Source organism: Gouania willdenowi, unplaced genomic scaffold, assembly GCF_900634775.1.
Source record: "Gouania willdenowi unplaced genomic scaffold, fGouWil2.1 scaffold_151_arrow_ctg1, whole genome shotgun sequence".
Taxonomy (NCBI): Eukaryota; Metazoa; Chordata; class Actinopteri; order Blenniiformes; family Gobiesocidae; genus Gouania; species Gouania willdenowi.
Window position 1 is genome coordinate 65,734 of NW_021144901.1, and position 22,330 is coordinate 88,063.

At 41.2% G+C, this 22,330-nt stretch overlaps 1 protein-coding gene and 1 long non-coding RNA gene across 2 annotated transcripts; both read left to right on the plus strand.

Annotated features, from left to right (window-relative positions):
- Window positions 1-12,604, plus strand: LOC114458642 (coatomer subunit delta). The gene is made up of 10 exons (XM_028441057.1): window positions 1-186; window positions 3,592-3,855; window positions 5,653-5,832; window positions 7,457-7,662; window positions 7,739-7,900; window positions 8,119-8,284; window positions 9,039-9,186; window positions 9,254-9,362; window positions 10,533-10,737; window positions 11,921-12,604. Exons 1-10 carry the CDS (start codon window positions 184-186, stop codon window positions 12,008-12,010), a joined length of 1,533 nt encoding a protein of 510 aa, XP_028296858.1. The 5' UTR covers window positions 1-183; the 3' UTR covers window positions 12,011-12,604.
- A 4,965-nt stretch (window positions 12,605-17,569) lies between these two features.
- On the plus strand, window positions 17,570-21,343 carry LOC114458640 (uncharacterized). The gene is made up of 3 exons (XR_003673094.1): window positions 17,570-17,633; window positions 19,689-19,692; window positions 21,127-21,343. It is a non-coding gene; the product is annotated as an uncharacterized LOC114458640 (long non-coding RNA).
- The last annotated feature ends 987 nt before the right edge of the window (window positions 21,344-22,330 follow it).

The following is a 22,330-nucleotide window of genomic DNA, read 5'->3' on the forward strand; positions in this document are numbered from 1 at the left end:
TCAGCGCCATGACGTCACAGGCTGTTCCGGTGGAGACGTGGCTCTGACTCCACATTAGAACATAATAATCGTGTGTAGCTAAGCTCACTGTTTTGTCCCCACAGACCCTTTATACGGTGACTACGACCCCCACAGCTACTGACCCCAGTGTTACAACCAACTGTACCGCGGACACGGACCACAATGGTGAGTAGTGACCTTTGAAAGCACGGATATATCTACGGCTTGGTCGGGCCTAGCATCATAACATTAGCATTAGCCTCAGCTAACTCCAGGGAACATAATATAAGCTCCCGCTAATGGACCATTATGTCTTAGTAAACAAAAGTAATAGTTTGGTTCGTACTGCGAGTTATTATGTCATGTTTCAACAATTAGGAGGTAAAACACTGCAGTCGTTAGCTGCTAGCTTCGTTAGCATCTAAGCTAACGTTCTCAGCCTTAACCAGAGGTGGGCGATATGTAAAGAAACTCAGCACGAGTTCATTGAAAAATTGCGATTTTTCCTATTTAGCTTATAGAGACTTTTTTTAAACCAGTAAAACAAACGAATGTATCCATTTAAACCATAACCCTAAATGGAGAAAAAAGGATAAAATATTTAAATTCTGGATGTTTTTTTTGTATTTATTTATTTTAAATCTCGGTAAGTTTTCTATGTCCAATTACATCAAACCTAACAGATGACATGCAAAACTTCACTCACTGTCTTTATTTTGCAACAAGTGGTGTAGTGTGTGTACACATTAAAGTCAGGAATACACATTAAAGTACACATTAAAGTCAGGAATACACATTAAAGTACACATTAAAGTCAGGAATACACATTAAAGTACACATTAAAGTCAGGAATACACATTAAAGTACACATTAAAGTCAGGAATACACATTAAAGTCAGGAATACACATTAAAGTCAGGAATACACATTAAAGTACACATTAAAGTCAGGAATACACATTAAAGTACACATTAAAGTACACATTAAAGTCAGGAATACACATTAAAGTACACATTAAAGTACACATTAAAGTACACATTAAAGTCAGGAATACACATTAAAGTACACATTAAAGTACACATTAAAGTACACATTAAAGTCAGGAATACACATTAAAGTACACATTAAAGTCAGGAATACACATTAAAGTACACATTAAAGTCAGGAGTACACATTAAAGTACACATTAAAGTAATGTAACTCAACAGGGCAGTAGATTAGTCTCGTAACACACTCATGTTAATAAAATCTTATTTTAATCAGTCAGGATCATATGTTTTATGAGATCAAACATTACTTTAAGCCTTGCTTATGGACTAATATTCACCAGATGACTAGGTGATATATATTGGATTTATTATTTTTGTTAATATAGTTTGACCAGTGGGCGTGTTTCCCATACGGTGCGTAGGGGCGCTGCCATTTTGCAAATTTGATGTCATTTGGAGCCAGAGTCTGTGCAGTAGGATCCGGTGGGAGGAGCCCTGGTAACACGCCCCACCCATTTAGCGTACTGTCCGTAGCCCAGCTATGCCAAGAACTTAAGTATGATTCTCACTAGAAGTTCTGCCAGTACTAGGAGCTCTAAAAAGACCAAAAAAACTGAACGTAAAAGTTTAACAGCGTCTCAGCTTTCCATAACGATGTAACTGCTAGTCACAAAGAGAGCTACGCAAGATCTAAGGCTGTCAATCATCGTCATGACGTTATATCTTGTTTTTCAACCTCAAATAAATAATAATTTAAAACAAAGTTCACAGAAAAATCAGCACTTAAACACAATGTAGGGAGATAATAACTAATGATCACAGCAGAGTTTAGCTTTGTAAAAATAATATGTGATGAGTATTTTAACTTTAATCTGTTATCATTGAGGAGGCGGGGCTTATGACCTATACTGCAGCCAGTCAGCAGGGGGAGCTCTCTGTTAAGAGCAGTGTTTAAACCAGGACTATTCAACTCCAGTCCTGAGACTTTTAGATGTGTCCATGGTCCATCACACCTGAATCAAATGAATGGCTCGTCATCTGCTTCTGCAGAGCTTGATGACAACACATTGGTTTCAACCACGTTAGCGTTAGCGCAGCGACACATCTAAAAGTCTCAGGACTGGAGTTGAATACCCCTGTTTTAGAACATTGTCCCATTCAGTATGTGGCCCCTTTAAGACAGTGAGTGTAAACAGACCAATGAGCCGCTCACACACACTTAGTTACAGTAGATTAATAAATGCTGTAACATCATTAAAAATGAATAATCCCTACAGATACATGCAGTTAATCATTCAGTAAATAACTGAATATAGTGTTATAAGTGTTGATATATTTTAACTAGGATGTATGAAATATATGAATACTTAATAAACATAATAAAAGGTATATATTGTGATAGAGAATATTATTAATTTAATTATTGCCATGATACATATTGTATTTAAAATTGAATTGATGAAATTTGTACAGTAAATATTAAGTAGTATATTATGTACATGCATGTTTATGTACTGTATATGTTTGATGTGTGTATATATATATAAAGCTTTGTATATAATTAGGGATGTAACGATTAATCGTAAGGCAGTTAAAAATCGATTCATAGGTATCACGGTTGATATCGATTTTCTGAAAATTGAATCGCAGTACTTTTTTTATCCACAAGTGTAGGCGGTGGGCGGAGTCTGCTAATAGTTTCTTTCTGGCTGCCTTCTACTCCTAAATATGTTAATAAATGATTCATTATCCCTTTAGCACCGAAAGAATATCTGTAATATTACTTGAATATCTGTAAAAGTCTTTTTTCTATTAGCTCCGTCTGCTAGCATAGCTTCTCTTCTTCACTGCTAGAATATCTGCATACCAACCGACCACTGTGTTACCAGCGCCCTCTGCTGGTCCAAACAAATATGACTTAAATCAGTGTATTCACTGTTTTTTTTTGTTTTTTTAAAGTCCAATTGTTAAGGCACAAAATACATTTTCAGTTGCACTTTTAAAAGAAAAAGAACTATTATGCAGTTTTGCATTGTTTATTATAGAACCAGAATTTAAATTAATAAGCTTCATTTTCATTTGTATTATTCCTTTATTTATTTCATTCAAGATTTATTTTTAGTTAAATTACATTATTTTGAATAGTTTATCAAGGGATTCTTTTGACAATGAAATATAAAAGGAAAATAATGCAGTATTTTCTAGTTTTTTTCCCAAAAAAAAAAATTGTCTACAGTCCCATTTTGTAAAATAAATCGTGAGAGAATCGTATCGTGAATCGAATCGTATCAGGAGTTGAGTGAATCGTTACATCCCTATATATAATATATATTAAAAATATTGATAATAGTTTCCTAATTATTCTTTAGTGATATAATCTATAGAGCCTAGTTAGTTTGTTGATATATGTGAGGTTATAATATATATTAATTTTACACACTTTAGCCTCATTATTTAGACAATGGAGAGTTGATTGTTTTGTTTTTATTGTTTTTCTGAAAATTGCTGAAATAAATCAAAATGTATTCTTTTATTTCTGTGTCACACTGGCTGAATGTTTCACTGGTAACATGTGTGTGTGATGTCACTTCCTGCTCCTCCAGGTGCTGTTGGCAGCGGCGGTGTGCACCAAGGCAGGGAAGGCCATCGTATCCCGTCAGTTTGTGGAGATGACCAGGACACGTATCGAGGGTCTGTTGGCTGCGTTTCCTAAGCTCATGAACACGGGGAAGCAGCACACGTTTGTAGAAACGGACAGTGTTCGCTACGTTTATCAGCCTCTGGAGAAGCTCTACATGGTCCTCATCACCACCAAGAACAGCAACATCCTGGAGGACCTGGAGACCCTCAGACTCTTCTCACGAGTGGTAAGAAACACAACTATAGCTGCTTATCGACCATTTTAAAAGCTTCTATAATATATATATATTTAAAATGGTAGTTTGTTAGTTTCAGGTCCAGGGAGATGAACCCACGCTGATTAAATACCAGCTTTGTTTATGTTTTAGTTGTTTGTTTCAGTCAATCAGCTGCACGTTACAGTAAAACACATGGTTCTATTATATCTATGAATACGTTAAAACATCCTCAGTCTAACTGTAGTCATGGAGCATTACAGAATAACTATTAATATCATATTAATCTATCTATAAAGCATAAAAGGTCTTTGTGTGTGTGTGGGACATCATATGTTCATGTCCCATATAATTAAACCAGATAAATCACACACACTTTTTTATTTTACACCCACAAATAAACCCTTAATAACACTACAGAGTACAGAGTATGTACACCTGTATGTACATACAACCTTATAATACATACTCATTTAAGCTCCTCCCACTATATGAATACATACTTCTGACAGGCACTGTACCAGTTTATATAATAACAAGAGACTACACACGTCACACTTCATGTGCTGGTTCTGATTCTGAACTAATGTAGTTATTTAGTGTGGGAGAAATGCAGTTATTGATCTTATTGATCAGTGTGTTTACAGACCTGATGTTATTAATTATAGTTCCTTCATTTAAATGAACCACATCACACCGTGGGAGCTTTTCAACGTGTGAAAGTTGTTGTTTTCAGCAAAAGTATTGATCAAGCTATCATTGGATGTACACAGACTCATTTTGTAGAGTTCTAGATGGAGTTGAGTTGTTTACGCTGACCTCAGTCTACCTCCATCATGCTACAGGCTTTACAGCTCACAGTACTGATGATGATGAAGGAAGTTCCTTCAGTAGTTTTAACCAATCAGGCTTCACAATTCATCTGATTTTATTATGATTTTGTCCTCCATGATTAAATGAACTGATCGTTGGTGATTTTTACAGTTAATGTGGTTCTGCTGCAGATCTAATCAACACTTTATCAACCCCAGTAGTCATCAACCACCAGGGGGCGAACACATGATTAAGGCTTCATTAAGTTACCTTAATAACAAGAGAACAATGCTTCAACAGCTCTGTAAACTAGACTGATGAGAACAGTCATGTGACCAACCTGCTGCGCTGCTTTTTTACTGGTTTTTATTCAGAAAAAGAAAAACATGTTGACATGCTCTGGTGGTCAGCCTGGTGTGTTAACCATAAGCCCCGCCCCTCTCTGCTTCAAACATATGTGTGCATGCGCTAGGTGTGGAGGGCGCTGGTATTGGACGTATTGACATAAGTACATAATTAGTTAGTATTATTAATGTTGACAGGCTGGTATTTCTGGCTGAAAACCTGTGAAGTTTAAACCTAATGTTTTTCTTTATACGTTGTAATTGTTTTTAAGGAGTCTGTACCACTGTTTATAGTTATTTAGGGACTTTCTATAGTATTTATTATTCTTCTTTAAAGCTTTTCTTTTCTATAAGTTGTTCTTATATTGTTTGTTACAAAGTAGTTAAAAAGAAATACCAATGTTTTTCCTAACATGATGAATAATCACGATTATTATTGGGATCCAAATAATCGTGCAGCCATAGTCTGATCCTCACATTAGAATAAATGTATCAAATAAACCTGTTAGATGGTTCAACAGCCAATAAGGCCTTTCAAATTAAAAGTCTGTTATACCATTTTCATGGATCTCAATGACATTTATTGTTAATAAACCATGTTTCATAATTAAAGCAGCAGCTCTAATGCCACCACTGTTGATGTTGTGTTCAGATCCCAGAGTACTGCAGAGTGCTGGAGGAGAGTGAGATATCAGAGCATTGCTTTGATCTGATCTTTGCCTTTGATGAGATTGTTGCTCTGGGCTACCGGGAGAACGTCAACCTGGCTCAGATACGCACCTTCACAGAGATGGACTCCCATGAGGAGAAGGTGTTCCGTGCTGTCAGAGAGGTGATCATCACTATTTATTTATGTCAACATGTTCCCTTTAACACAGGCCGTTTATTTCTCCACGTGCACTCTCCCCATCACGTGCACAGCTCACACACTGTCCGAGTGCTGAGACGCTCTCATTTACTTCCTGTTTACTACTGGATTTTTTAGGAAGTTATATAATATATAATATATAATTAGGGGTGAGTATTGGCAAGGGTGTTGCAATACGATACGTGGGTCATGATACGATATTATTGTGATATTCTGCCCAGTTAATATCAAAATTAAACATAGAGATGAAACATCAAGTTACTGTAAATGTTCATCAGAAGATATTGTTCATTCAGAACAAATTGAGTCAAAACTATTTGCTTCAAAACATCCTATTTATTATTTATTATTAGTGTTTTTACACATTTTCACTAGTGTTACACACTGTCATCATAAAATAAAGTGCAACAAGTTTCTTTTCACTGAAACTACTGTGTAGAAGTCTCAAAGTAACCATGACAACATAATGACATCATTGTAACTGTAAGTGAGAACATTAAGGATAAATCACCCTGAGTTACTGATAATGTATAAAGTAATAAAAGGTAATTTATCGTATTGTATCAGTTTAAACACAGATTATATGAAAATAAAATATATGTGCATACATAAATATTGCAGGCATCACACACTGCCAAATATAAATAAAAACATCAATTTTTAAAAAATAAAATCAATTTAAAATTGGCACCCAAAAAATTGCGATATATCGTGAAGTTGATTTTTTTTCACAGCCTATATATGATAGGGTTGGGCATCGTCATCGAACTGTTCTTATTCCTCGCTTCCATTCCTACAGTGGACATGTTTTAAATGAGCTGCTAACCACAGGTTTGTGGATTAAATAATCTGAACTTCTTCATGAATTTTAATCCTTTCAGTTTTTACTTTTTATGAATTTAACTATACATTTCTCACAAATTTCCTCTGTTTTCAAATATACATTTTCTGTTCACAAGCACTTTATAGCCACTCATTACACTGAAATTGAAAATATTTCATTTGTTAGACAGAAAACTCTTAGAATAGAATAGTTTTTAAAGTGGAAATGTTTGTCAGAAAAAATACATATTTACATCATAAGCCAAAATGTAAGGAAAACATAATAAATTGATTATATTAATTAGATTAAGTTGTCCATGTGGATACTACAATCTTTAATCTTAATCTTTAAACATGGTGGATGAAGTTCTCTGTGTGTAGAGATTATGAGAAGCACTTTCACAATAAAATGTTGACATTAAATATTTGGCCTTATTTTGTTTTTTTGTATTTAGTTTTTCTTAACAATGAAGTCACTCTAAATAAGTTGAAAGAATTAGTAAAGTAAAAAAGGCTCGCGGCCTAAAGAGGACAGTGGCAAAAAATGGGTGTGGCCTCCTTAAAAGGTTGGTAGGACCAGTTAACTTTAATGCTAACGCTAACCTGTCCATCAGACCCAGGAACGACAGGCTAACTCTCTAATGCTAAAGCTAACCCTTCCATCAGACCCAGGAACGAGGGGCTAACTCTAATGCTAACGCTAACCTGTCCATCAGACCCAGGAACAAGAGGCTAACTCTAATGCTAACGCTAACCTGTCCATCAGACCCAGGAACGAGAGGCTAAGGCGGAGATGAGGAGGAAGGCTAAGGAGCTGCAGCAGGCCAGGAGAGACGCTGAGCGCTCTGGGAAGAAGGTTCCAGCGTTTGGAGGGTTTGGTAGTGCTGGGATGACCAGCGTGTCTTCAGGAACCATCATCACAGACACCATGGTGGAGCAGGAGAAACCTAAAATCACACCAGCACCTGCCAGGTACTTGATCTCCAGGGCCACGCCCTTTAGTTCCTGACTTCCTCTTGTTGATCCCTGTGTTTTCTCTGCTGTTCAGAGCCACTGGTCCCAGTAAGGCTCTCAAACTGGGAGCTAAAGGGAAAGAGGTGGACAACTTTGTAGACAAGCTGAAGTCTGAGGGTGAAACCATCATGGCCAGTACAGGAAAGAGAGGCTCAGAGGTGTCCAAAGCTCTCCCCCCACCAGCTAACGTGGAAAGGTACTGTTAGCCTGTGCTAAGCTAATCTGTCCTGTAGATGTATCGGTGCTCATTTATAGAAAATAATTCATCAGAAACGATGAGTGTTATTTTTATATTTCTAACCCATCAGTGAGATCATTTTACACCATGTGACCTGAACAATCATTTCATTAACTGCTTAGGGGAGGAGTTTATCTTCTTCTATAGTTTAGTAGTGTGTGTGTGTGTTGGTCCAGTGTTCATCTGCGTGTGGAGGAGAAGATCTCCTTAACGTGTGGTCGTGATGGAGGTCTCCAGAACATGGAGGTGTTGGGTATGGTGACACTCAGAGTGTCAGACGATAAAAACGGACGAATCCGCCTCATCATCAACAACAACGATAACAAAGGGCTGCAGCTGCAGGTTGGTGGATTATTAATATTAATAAGTGATCTAGTGGTACAGTGCGTACACACCACTAATCATAAAGGAAACATGGAAAGCGCCATAAGTCTCTATAAAGCAGTGCTTCTCAAAGTGTGGGGAGCACCCCCTGGTGGGGAATGGAGGTACGACAGGTGGCAAATGCCTTTGTGAGATCAATAACACCTAATAGTAATAATGAGATAATTAGATATGTTATTATTATTATTACTGTAAATAGATATGGACCAGGAACTAAAGTGTAAAAATAATGAATGACTACAGATTGTAAACAATGTTCCTTTATTTCCTGTGTTTTTGACTAATTAATTCATTAACTAACACTTTTAAATGTGTTTTTCATGTAGGTGATTAATTTAGTTAGAAACATTATGAAACATGTTAGTTTATTTCATAAACTGAATTTACTTTGAACTAAAGTTTAAAATTTATGATTTAAAATGAATGAATTTCCTTTTTTGTTTTCTGAACCTTTTTGCCACAGATTGTAAATGTTTGGTTATTTTTGCTGCACTTTTACGTGTGTTTTTCATGCAGGTAATTAGTTTAATTAGTTTTTGATTTATTATGAAAGTTGTTTTCTGTTAATACATTTGAAAATGATGGGGGGGGGCTGATGTTAAGGTTTTAATGGCAGTAATTTACCTTAAAGACCAGCAGAGGGCAGTGTTCTCTCACTATTGACATGAACCTGTGATGAATGTAAAGATGAGTGTGTACTACTTCCTGTCAGACTCATCCTAACGTGGATAAGAAGCTGTTCACAGCTGAGTCTGTGATTGGTCTGAAGAACCCAGAGAAGTCGTTTCCTCTGAACAACGACGTGGGCGTTCTGAAGTGGAGACTACAGACTACTGACGAGTCCCTCACACCTCTAACTAGTACGTCCTGTCTCAGCCCTTTCACAATAAAGCTCAGTGTTGTAATGAGGCTCCTCCCCCTGTGCAGTAAACTGCTGGCCTTCAGAGAGCGGCTCAGGATGTGACGTTAACATAGAGTATGAGCTGCAGGAGGAGAGTCTGGAGCTCAACGACGTGGTCATCAGCATCCCTGTGCCGTAAGTATACGGACACACTCATCATTACATCATCACCCAGCACTGGTATCCGCCCATTACAACATTCATTAATCTACTGAAACTGAAAACATGTTCCAAACATAAAAAATAGAACTTTTATAAGTTAAAGACACACGATGTACCTTTTGGCCACTAGGGGCGCTAGACCTGTAACTTTCACGTCTAGCGCCCCTAGTGGCCACAAGCACCGCAGCACTGTTGCTAAAATCAGTCAGTGAGCCCCGCCTCCCTGGTCTGTATGCAGACAGTAGTTGATCTGTAACTTCAGGATAAGGATAGGCTCTCAGGGCGGGGTTGGTCAGGCTGGGGTGCAAAGTGGGGCTGGGCTTCCCGGCCCTTGGCCCCTCCTACTCCCTTTTTTTTTTTTTTTTTTTTTTCAGCTGTGGATCAAGTATAAAATGAAAATCTCCTCCAATAATAAGCTTGTGAGCGTTCATATTAGGTATGAACTGATTATCATCTATATTAGGAGCATAGATGCTAATTAATGTAATTGGGTCGTTATAAAGTGTTCCTGTTACAATAATAGATCTGCTCCTACTGTCTGGAATTACTTTATTCAAAACAAACGTTCCTGTGTCTTTGTTTATTATAGCTGCTCCTCTACTTTTAGCTCTAACATTAGAATGGTTTATCTGTCCTATCCATTTGTCCTTAGCCTGTGGTCATGTGACTGCCACCATAAAGTGATGTATTCTCCAGGTCACATGACCGTCTGTCTCTCCTAACTTTACATAGTCAGTATTAGAGGGAATCTCTGCTCAGAGCATTGATACTGTATATTTATAATAACTCTTTAGGTCACTGTGGTCCTTTAATACAAACATACTTTTTAACTTCTGTGAGGAAACAAAATGAATAATAATGAAAGAACCATTATTAAACAAATGTATGTCATGAATAAATAAATGTAATATAAACCCATGCATAAGATACAATTTAAAGGTAGATATAAGTTGTAGTGACATGGATTATTGTGATGAACCTTGTTAAATTTTTATGTCATATAAAGATGTATTAATGTCATCATATTTAATGGTTTACTGGATCTGTTCAGCTTTATTGATTAAGTTTTGATCAACCCTAACCCGCCTATAGGGGAAACAGCCCAGTGTGTGTGATAGACGTGTGTGTGTGTGTGTGCTGCAGGTCTGGTGTGGGAGCCCCTGTGATCGGTGATCTGGATGGAGAATACAAACATGACAGCAGGAGGAACGTTCTAGAATGGAACCTCCCCCTCATCGACGCCAACAACAAGACAGGAAGTCTGGAGTTTAGCATCGCTGGACAACCCAACGACTTCTTCCCCATCAACGTCTCCTTTGTGTCCAAACGCAACTACTGTGACATCCAGGTAACGTTAGCTTAGCTTAGCTTACTGTGACATCCAGGTAACCTTAGCTTAGCTTACTGTGACAGCCAGGTAAAGTTAGCTTAGCTTACTGTGACATCCAGGTAACGTTAGCTTAGCTTAGCTTACTGTGACAGCCAGGTAACGTTAGCTTAGCTTACTGTGACATCCAGGTAACGTTAGCTTAGCTTACTGTGACATCCAGGTAATGTTAGCTTAGCTTACTGTGACATCCAGGTAATGTTAGCTTAGCTTACCGTGACATCCAGGTAACGTTAGCTTAGCTTACTGTGACATCAGGTAACGTTAGCTTAGCTTAGCTTACTGTGACATCCAGGTAACGTTAGCTTAACTTACTGTGACATCCAGGTAGCGTTAGCTTAGCTTACTGTGACATCCAGGTAACGTTAGCTTAGCTTACTGTGACATCCAGGTAACATTAGCTTAGCTTAGCTTTCTGTGACATCCAGGTAATGTTAGCTTAGCTTACCGTGACATCCAGGTAACGTTAGCTTAGCTTAGCTTACTGTGACAGCCAGGTAACGTTAGCTTAGCTTACTGTGACAGCCAGGTAACGTTAGCTTAGCTTACTGTGACATCCAGGTAACGTTAGCTTAGCTTACTGTGACATCCAGGTAATGTTAGCTTAGCTTACTGTGACATCCAGGTAATGTTAGCTTAGCTTACTGTGACATCCAGGCAACGTTAGCTTAGCTTAGCTTACTGTGACATCCAGGTAATGTTAGCTTAGCTTACTGTGACATCCAGGCAACGTTAGCTTAGCTTAGCTTACTGTGACATCCAGGTAACGTTAGCTTAGCTTAGCTTACTGTGACATCCAGGTAACGTTAGCTTAGCTTAGCTTACCGTGACATCCAGGTAACGTTAGCTTAGCTTACCGTGACATCCAGGTAACGTAGCTTAGCTTAGCTTACTGTGACATCAGGTAACGTTTACTTAGCTTAGCTTACTGTGACATCCAGGTAACGTTAGCTTAGCTTACCGTGACATCCAGGTAATGTTAGCTTAGCTTACTGTGACATCCTGGTAACGTTAGCTTAGCTTACTGTGACATCCTGGTAACGTTAGCTTAGCTTAGCTTAGCTTACTGTGACATCCTGGTAACGTTAGCTTAGCGGTAAAGAAAAGAAATGTCAAACGTGTGTGTGTGTGTGTGTGTTCTCAGGTTGCCAAGGTGACATACGTAGACGGTGATGGTCCCGTCAGATTCTCCTCAGAAACTTCCTTTGTTGTCGACAAATATGAAATTCTGTAAAAAAGTTTGAGAGAAAAAAGCAAAACAATCTTTTAAAGCGTGTGACGGGATGAGAAAGAGCTCCAGAAGAAACCTGTCCACCATGTGAACCCTGAGAGCCTTCCCCAGTGGAGCACAGCAGGGCTGGTGTATTTATGTTTGTATGAGAAGATCAGCTATATATGGAGTTAACACACACACACACACACACACAGTAAAGGATGACTGTGAGATTCAGGAGTAACTGTGGCCTTCTCTCTGTCAGCCAATCAGTGATCCACCCTGTCGGTGCAGGTCTAAGCCCCTCCCCCTCCTCATTGATTGGTTGAAACTCCATTGTTTTTAGGGAACAAATAAACAAACGTTGCTAATTGTGACAAACATGTTTTAAACTTAAACAATCCTCGTCATGGTGTTAAATTAGCGTTAGCATTAGCGTCTGTGCACTCCTGAACAGCCACAGTTGTCCTCTACTACTTTTTTCTTTCTTTAGTCGTCCCTACATTGAAGGATCAGTGATGGTTGTTGGTTCTAACGGGATCTTTACATTCCAATGTACAATTACAAACACACACAAACTCTTTAATGGAATAAAATGTATTCTTGAAAAAGACACAGTGGCTTCACTGTTTGTGCTCCTAGTTTTTAGTTTATTTCATTCAAGACATTAAAAGTCATTTATTTATCGTCCACATTGAATAAAAGAATGAAAAGGAGCAGAAACCCAACCCTTCCACAAAGAATGAATGACTATAAACAACAGTACAGTTATATTTCTCTCCACATTTATTAAACAGAAAACATTTTACATTATTTTTAAACTTTTTCAGCCATTTTGTTATTTATATTCATAGTCTGACCCTGAACTAAAACACTATTTTATAAATGTTCTCTATTCTTCACAAGTCAAATTACTTTCTTTCAATTATTTTATTCAATTATATACTTTGTACATGGTTTTTAAAATGTTAGAAGCCATAATATCAGTGGTTGTCTGCGTGTGTTTCCTTTGTTAGGATTGGTCTATTGGTGATGGGCGTGTCACTGGGCGTGTCACTGGGTGACGCACAGGTGACTTTTACAGGTGGGTTTAAAGCGTGATGGCACATAGGGTGGGGTGCCCCCATGGGGAGTCAGAGCTACGGAGCCTGGTTTAGTTTCATTTTGTAAAGGAACAATTGCAACACAAATGATGAAATATTCATAATTTTTGCTGTTTAAATATTGCGTTTGTATATTCCTGTAAACACTTCCACTAATAACTCTCAGATATGAGGAGATGGAACAATCTCCACATCTCACTCCTACTTGTTCTCTATGATCCACTGAAACTACCAACACAATGGTTCCAAAGATTAGATTCTGCAATTACAAAATTCTATGCTAGGAATAAAAAACCAAAAATAAGCCTTTCAACTCTTCAAAAAAATAAAAGCGAGGGAGGGTTGAAGCCCCTAATTTCATATATTATTACTTAGCAAACCAAATATTATATTTAACAGAATGGCTAAAACCAAAAGAATACCACAACACCTGGCTAGAAATAGAACAGCTAGACTGTAAACATATTAAACTCTCTGATCTCCCTTTTATCACTGTGACCCTCAAACGTCATAACTGCTTTATAAACCCACTGATTGCCTCCACCCTGACTGCGTGGTGGAAAGCCCTGGACATCACAAATGTTCCATTAAAAACTAGCATGTTGTCTCCAATCTGGCACAACCCTGACTTTAGAAACAGAAAAACACTGCTCTATCTAAAAACATGGGAAGATAGCGGAATTATTCATCTCCAAGACCTCTTCAAAAATGATAAGCTCAGGACATATAATAATCTAACCCAAACATTTAATATAAATAAGTTTTTTTTTTTTCTTCAGTACTAAAAATACTCCTTTAGATCCAATTATCTTACAACCTCCAGAACTGGCCATATATAGGAAAAAAAACTCAAAAATATACAGATCCCTCTTGAACACTAACTCTAATCACAATCACTAAATGTGACTGAAATCCTAATCACCACAAACAGCGGCTTGCGGCAGGTGTTGCCCCCTGGACTTCTGGGGGATGGGGCGTGTCGCTGTACTTCGTGGGGCCGGGGAGGCCACGGGGTGGGTCTCCGGCTGTGCTACTCAGCGCATCACTGGGGCCCGCGGTGCTGAGTGCCCGTCTGCGCCATCTACCCTCTCCGGTGGCTCGCCATGTGGACTGGCCGGGCTCACACCAGACAGGCCTCCTACATGGACATTTCACTTCACTCCCAGCTGGCTTGGCTCAATCACTTGGTGGGGGTTGCCTCTTCCCTTCGGGTGTGGCTTGGTGCTTGTCTAGTCTCCTGGTTTCCTTGGGGGCGGTCTTTGCGGTGTGTGGGCCTGGGGCGGCCTGCCGCGCCAGCGTGGGGGCGCTGGGGGGTTGCTGGTGTGTGGGAGGAGTTTCCCCGAAGGCTCATATTTGGGGGGTTTCCGTCCCGGGGGGGTTCTCTTGGGGTCCGGCAGACTTGGTCAGCTGCCTGGGCTGGTCTTGGGCCGGTCCTAGCGGGGGTCTTCCGGGGTGGGTGGCGCGGGCTGCGCCCTTGCATTACTGTGGGTGCGGCGAGAGGTGGCTCCCTGGCCACCGCTTTTTCTGCTGGTCTGGCTGCGTCTACAGTGCCTGGGTTTACAGTAGTGGTTCTTACACATACATATGTCTATGATACACTGACATGTCTTAGACTGTAGATAAAACTGGGCTTAACTTTAGACACGTTGATCCTAAATACCTGTTTTAGGTTTTACCTCTCACTCCTTCCCTCTGTCCACAGACACCACCATTATAGCTAAGCTACACACTGGTCACCTGACTGGATTGATTACACAACACAATATACACAACTATAACTACACATCTCACTCTCACTTTACAATAATCAACTCTTCCCCATTCTTTACATTTTCTACCTTGAGTCTCTCTTCCCCCCCCCCCTCCCCCCCAGGTGTAACACTGCTCTCCCTTTTTATATTCTCCCTATAATAAAATGTTTCTTTCCCTTCCTTATGGAGGGCTGGTGATGGTCACAATTATACAATAAATTAATTTATTTAATTGCAATAACAAAACATGTATTGCTGTCTATAAAAGATTAAACTTCTTGTAATGTTGACCTTTGACATCTTGTGCAGACAAAATAAAAAAATAAAAATTTGAAAGCCAAAAGTGGCACGTCTGCCAGATCAATCAGCATAAGACCCGATATCATACATTCCAATCTGGTGATGGACGTCTTCCACATCCTCAGGACTTGTGAACTCTCCCATTTCCCGTCCTTCTAATAGAGAAATTTGACCAAAAGCGAAGAAAGACCAGATAATCAATTCCATGATTAGATTCAGGATTGGGACGATGATAGAGGCTCCTGTTAGATTTGAACAAGACAAAACAAGACAAAAGAGCAGCAAGCAGGGAAAATTTGGGAGAGGGAAAAAAATAGCGTCCGTCTCCTCTGAGAGCAAGTGGTGAAGAATATTATGTATGTATGTTGGATATAAAAGAGTGAGTGAGTTTTTACGCCTCATAGAGCTGATACTGCTCTTACTGGTGTTGGTTAGATGAGAACCAGCAGGGGGCAGTAGTGATCTGCAGTAATCCTTCCTTTGTCAGAGACAGGATGAGCTCATGGTTCTAAACTCATGGTTCTGAGTTCATGGACCTTTAGAACCAACATGTGGGAGTAGATCTATAAATCTGCTCATTCTCAGCACAGATGTGATCCATTTTGTTCAAAGGTTTACAAATGTTCACATCCCGCTCTACTGATCCTTAATTATCACTAATTACAGAATCTGAGCTTTTTGTTTCCCCACGAGATGTCCAATCATCTCACAGGATCAAGGCCACGCCCATCAGGCCTTGGTGTGTGTGTGTGTGTGTGTGTGTGTGTGTGTGTGTGTGTGTGTGGAACAGAGGTTTTAGTGTCTGTGGCACCTCAGCCAATCACAGTTTATTCTGCTTCCATTCTCTCTATGTACCACATGTTAATAGTAATAATTACGTTAAGTTATATAATTAATATATATATATATATATATATATATATTAGTATAATAATAATAATAATAATAATACATTTTATTTAAAAGCGCCTTTCAAAACACCCAAGGACACTGTACAGGGCAGTCATTAAAATAAACACAATAAAAACAGATAAAAACAAGTGCAGCAGAATAAAACAGTGTTGGTGTGAATGTGTGTCTAGATGGAGTAGGATTGTATGAAGAGGTGAGTTTTGAGTTTTGATTTGAAGAGTGGGAGGAGTCTATGGTACGGAGGTCAGGGGGGAGAGAGTTCCAGAGCTGGGGGGCAGAGTAGCTGAATGCTCTGTGTCCCATGGTGATGAGTTTGACCAGAGGTACAGAGAGTTGGAGAGTGGAGTGTGTGGGCAGGGGTGGTGATGTGGAGGAGGTCAGATATGTACGGAGGGCCAGGTTATGAAGTGCTTTGAAGGTAATGAGGAGTATTTTGAAGTTGATCCTTTGTTTTATGGGAAGCCAGTGAAGTTGTTGTAGGACGGGGGTGATGTGGTGAGTGGAGGGGGTCCGTGTGATGATTCGTGCTGCAGAATTCTGGAGGAGCTGCAGTTTCTGGAGGGATTTGTTGGGGAGGCCGAAGAGAAGTGAATTACAATAATCAATGCGGGAGGTGACGAGGCTGTGGACGAGGATGGTGGTGGTGTGGGGGGTGAGAGGGGGGCGGAGACGAGAAATGTTCCGTAGGTGGAAATAAGCGGACTGGGTGATGCTGTTAATGTGTGAATGGAAGGAAAGTGAACTGTCCAGGATGACACCCAGACTCTTAACCTGAGGGGAAGGAAGGAGAGAAGAGTTGTTAAAGGAAATATGGAAACTGTTGGATTTTGAGAGAGTGGATGAGGTGCCTACAAGGAGGACTTCTGTTTTGGAACTATTGAGTTTAAGGAAGTTGGAAGAGAACCAGGAATTAATGTCTTGTAAACAGAGGGTAAGGGAGGAAGATGGTTTGGTAGAGAGGTAGAGCTGGGTGTCATCAGCATAGCAGTGGAAATGGATATTATGTTTACGGAGGATGTGACCGAGTGGGAGAATGTAGATGATGAAGAGGAGGGGCCCCAGGACAGAGCCCTGAGGCACGGGGACAGGGAAAGTGTTGGACTAGTGAGAGTTGAGTTGGATGAATTGTGTACGGCCAGAAAGATAGGAAGTGAACCAAGCGAGGGGGGTGTGAGTGATGCCGATTGAGGAGAGTCTGTCAAGGAGAATGGAGTGAGAAATTGTATCCAAAGCTGCAGTGAGGTCAAGGAGAATGAGAATGGAGAGTAAACCAGAGTCTGAAGCTATGAGGAGGTCGTTGGTAATTTTCAGGAGGGCTGTTTCAGTGCTGTGAAGGGGACGGAAACCGGATTGAAACTGCTCGTAAATATTGTTCGTGATGAGATGATTGTGGAGTTGGGCCGCAACAGATTTTTCAAGTATTTTGGAGATGAAGGGGAGATTTGAAATGGGACGAAGGTTGTTGAAGTTGGTGGGATCCAGACCAGGTTTTTTTTAGGATGGGTGTGTGTGATGGAGCAGGTCCGTCACTGACCGCGGGCAACAACACACACACACACACACACACACACACCCGCAGTGCGGAACAGAGACAGCTCTAAAGCAGACACGTCATCCTCCAAACTTTTCCCTTCTGACAGCGGTTCTGGGTGCAGACAGTTAAATAACATAACCTCTCCTTCCTTCCACAGTCATAGAACAACCAAGGGTCACACTTGGAAGCTCTAGTTGTTAAAATGCAAACATTCAAAGCGCTCTTACCTGCAGTCGTCTGATGTAGGGATGAGGAAACGGGGCACAATACTTCCGCCTTTTTTATAGTTTATTGATACCACTAAATGGTCACATGATGGGGGTAATTTAGATATGAATTATTCCTGGGGGAAAATAAGTGTTATTTGGGGTTTTGATTGAATTTAAAATAGGTAATTAAAAAACCTATAAATTAATGATGGGGATGACAATGTGTGGAATGGTTTATTTAGAAGAAACTATTCTTTGGGAAAAATAGATCAGTAATAGATTACTTTAAATACAGGCTGCTATGGTTACAGAGCAGGTAACACCAGGTGATGACAGAGTTGGTCTGATGAGTCACAGAAGGACTCTATTCAACTTGTTTTTTTTGTTTCATTGTAACTATTGTAAATAGTATTTTCTCATCATTGTTTTTTTCCTGTGCTACACCTTTGGAGGCCGACTGTAAATAAATTCAACATCACTAAAATCTTCTGACTACGCCTGTGTTTTGCCCACTCTTTGGAGTGTTTTTTGGGAGGACCCCACGACAAATGGTGTCAGAAGTGGGATGGCTAGTCGCAAGATTATCCGGTCCAAAAGAGCACGCACAGGACTACGTTCACAGCAGCTGGACGAGGAATCTGAATGGATTGATCCAGCTTGGGAGGTAATGTCGGCAGCAGAAGAGGAAGCGAATGAGCCCAGACCGGGATCAGCCTCAGCAGGGGCCAATGTCCCAGAAACAGCAAGCAGCACAGGAGTAGGTGAACTGCTTACCATGATGAGAGACTTTATGGCTGCACAGCAGAGGAGAGAAGAGGGCCTGATTGCAGAGCTACGAGGCCTAAGGGTTTCTCTTCCAAACCGGCCTACACCTGCTGCCACTCCTAGCACTGTGACGGCAAGCAGCCCAAGGCTAGACCTGCCAACACCGGCACACCAACATCAGAGGTCCCCATCTGAGGCTGCAGAGACTGTTACCTTTCAGTTGCAGGGTTCCAGCAGCGGACCTCAGCAGCCAAATTCGAAATGGAGGTATTATCAAGACCCTAAAATTCCCCAGTATCAGATGGGTGAGGACATTGAAAACTTTTTGCTGCGCTTTGAGCGCATTGCTAAGACTTGGAAGTGGCCTGAATGTGAATGGGCCTGCCGACTTGTTCCATTGTTGACCGGGAAGGCACTGGAGGCCTACACTGCAATGGACGAAGAGAGAGCCCACTGCTACCCAGACCTGAGAGCAGCCCTGTTGACGAAGTTTGACATCTCACCAGAAACATACCGTCAGCAGTTTAGATCCACGAATATCCCGCCTGGTGAGAATCCAACCGAGACCTACCATCGCCTAAAGGGGCTCTACAGACGTTGGGTCAGGCCAGAACAGCATTCCAAGGAGGAAATCGGCGAGACCATCATCTTGGAGCAGCTTCTTCGGATGCTTCCAGTGGAGGTGAGGACCTGGGTAAAGGAGCACGAGCCAGTGGAGGGTCTTCCTGCAGCCAGGCTGGCTCTACAGTACCAGAACGCGAGGAAGGGTATCTCCACTCCACGCAACATCGGTACACCTCAACGGGCATCCTTCCAGCGACCTCAAACGGGGCCATGTTGGGGGAAGAGCAGCTATGAACCTTCAGGTGATGTCAAATCTGTCCCAAACCAACGTGGACTGGGTAAGAACCTTGTTTGTTTTTACTGCCAGCAGCCAGGACACAAAGCTTCTGTGTGCCCCATACGCAAAGCTAAAGTCACAGGCGCTTGCTATGCACCCCGACTTGAAGTAAGTGCTAGCCGGGACATGGCTGTGAAGACTAAACTTAAAACTGTGATAGTCAATGGACAGCTGGTAACAGCATTATTGGATACTGGTAGTTTTATGTCTCTGGTTAAACAAAGCCTGGTACCAGTAGGTAGTATGGACTACAGCAGAACCGTAGACATTTCATGTGTACATGGTGACAAGCATTTTTATCCAAAAAGTGATCTTACCATTACCATTGATGAACAACCCTATCTTATGACAGTGGGGGTAGTTGAACATTTACCTGTTGATGTCATTTTGGGGTGTGACTTACCAGTGCTTTTAGATTTGCTACATGACAATGACAGAAAGACTGATACTGTTGTGGAAAATCCCAGAGTATTGGATGCAAATGTAAATGTTTCATGCCCTGTTAGTACCAGAGCCCAAGCAAAAACTGGTGTCCAACCACTCCCAGACTTCGACAGTAGTCTGTGTGACGGTGGCACTAAGGGGCCAAGGAAATCACGCCGCTAACGGCGCTTTGAAAAACAACTAATGGTATCTCCACCGGTCAGACAGGATTTGTTGGGTGAGAAAATGTGGGATGTACCTGAAAATATTTCTGAGCTGCAAAAGTGTGATGCAACATTGAGACCTTTGTTTGCTAAAGTGACTGAAGAGAATATCAGAGATTGTGTGGGAAAATATATATTTATGATTGAGAATGATGTGCTTTACTGTGTTTCGGTTGAAGCTAAACGGCTTGTGATCCCAGCAAAGTGTAGAGACCTTATCATGCATCTCGCACACACACTCCCATGGGCAGGACATTTAGGTCGCCACAAAACTTATATCCGGGTTAGTTCACGGTTTTATTGGCCCTCAATGTACTCTGATATTCAGAAATACTGCACTACATGCCCCACATGTCAGAAAACTTCTGCTGCCCGCAGGTCTGACCGGACGTTTCTGTAGCCCCTGCCAGTTATCTCTACGCCATTTCGCAGAATTGCCATGGACATTGTGGGCCCACTCGTGAAAAGCAGCAGTGGTCATCAATACATTTTGGTCGTATGTGACTATGCCACAAGATTTCCAGAGGCATTTCCCCTCCGCTCCATCACTGCTCCAGCTGTGGTGCGTGCCTTGGTTCAACTCTTCTCCAGGGTGGGAATACCGGACCAGATCCTAACCGACCAAGGCACAAACTTCACCTCCAGGCTGATGCAGCTCCTCTACAACCAACTGGGCATCACCGGACTCAAAACCACCCCGTATCACCCTCAGACTGATGGTCTGGTTGAACGATTCAACCAGACGCTGAAGAGGATGCTCCAGAAGTTTGTAGACGATACAGGGAGGGACTGGGATCGCTGGCTGCCCTTCCTGCTTTTCGCTTACCGGGAGGTTCCTCAAGCATCAACAGGTTTTTCACCGTTTGAGTTGTTGTACGGCTGGGATGTTCAGGGACCCCTTGATCTTCTCCGTAAAGGGTGGGAAGCCCCTTCAACCCCGACCAGCGACAAAGGAGTGGTCCAGTATGTGTTGGAGATGCGAGAGCGGCTTGCAAAGTATCTAGAGGAGGCAGAGGTCAACCTGCGTGAAGCTCAGAAAAGCCAGAAGACTTGGTATGACCAACAGGCTCGCCATCGAGAGTTCCAGCCAGGACAGAGGGTACTGCTACTCCTCCCTTCCTCAACCAGCAAACTCCTGGCAAAATGGCAAGGCCCCTATACCATTACACGGAAGATGGGTCCGGTCACCTATGAGGTCCACCAACCATAAAAAAAAAGACAAAAACAGATATACCACGTAAACCTTCTAAAAGAGTGGAAAGAGCGACCAGACCAGTCCCCTGGGATGGCTATGCTGGTGAGGGAAGTAAACCTGGAAGACGAAAAGGATGTTGGTCTGTTACCTCCTGAACCGCCTGTTTCTCCAATTCTGGCTCATCTGACTCCAGTACAAGCTGACCAGCTTCTCCAAGTCTTCAAGCAGACTTATTTATTTATTTATTTTATTTTATTTATTCAGTTCATTTCTGACATGGTTGCATTCACAGAAATTCATTTGACATTCAGAGCAAAATCACATCCTTTTTTCATGCCGGAAAGGGCGACGGAAAAAAGCATTATGCTTATCCAGATCCGTCCCCTAATTTGAACACAGATAATTTTACATCCAACCTCGTTTCTTCCCTTTTTTTTTTTTTTTTTTTTGTGATGTGTTCTCGTCTGCAGTCATTGTTCCTGTTGTTACTCCTCCTCACAGTCTTTTTCCCCCGTATTTCCACGAGCTTTCTTTTCCAGTCGTTGTTTACGTTCCTCCAACTCTCCAAACGTAAAGTTCTTCTTCTCTCTGAGAACCTTCATATCCTCTGAGAGTCGCCTCAGCTTACGATCCATCAGAAAGGCACATGCACAGACACATACCCCCATCATCAGCAGGCCAAAGATCATGACTCCTAGCAGATAGATGTCCTCCACATCTTCCACTTTCAGCTGGGAGAGACAGAGCATCTGGCTTCTCCCTCGTGCGTCCACGACATATCCACTTGGGTATGTGTCCTTTGGACACGGTATTTCGTGCTGAAGCAATTGCCTCGTTGAGAAGATTTTGTCAATGGTGCTCAATGACCAGTTGATGAGTTCCATGTCGTTGCTGTAGAGTTCAATGGAGAGTTGACTTGAGATCTGTATGTGTGTAAAAATGTCCTCCTCGTTTTGTTCTTAAATTGTTTCAGATTATCTGACTGTTGTGTCTCTTTGTCAAGGCTGTTCCAGAGGTTCATGGC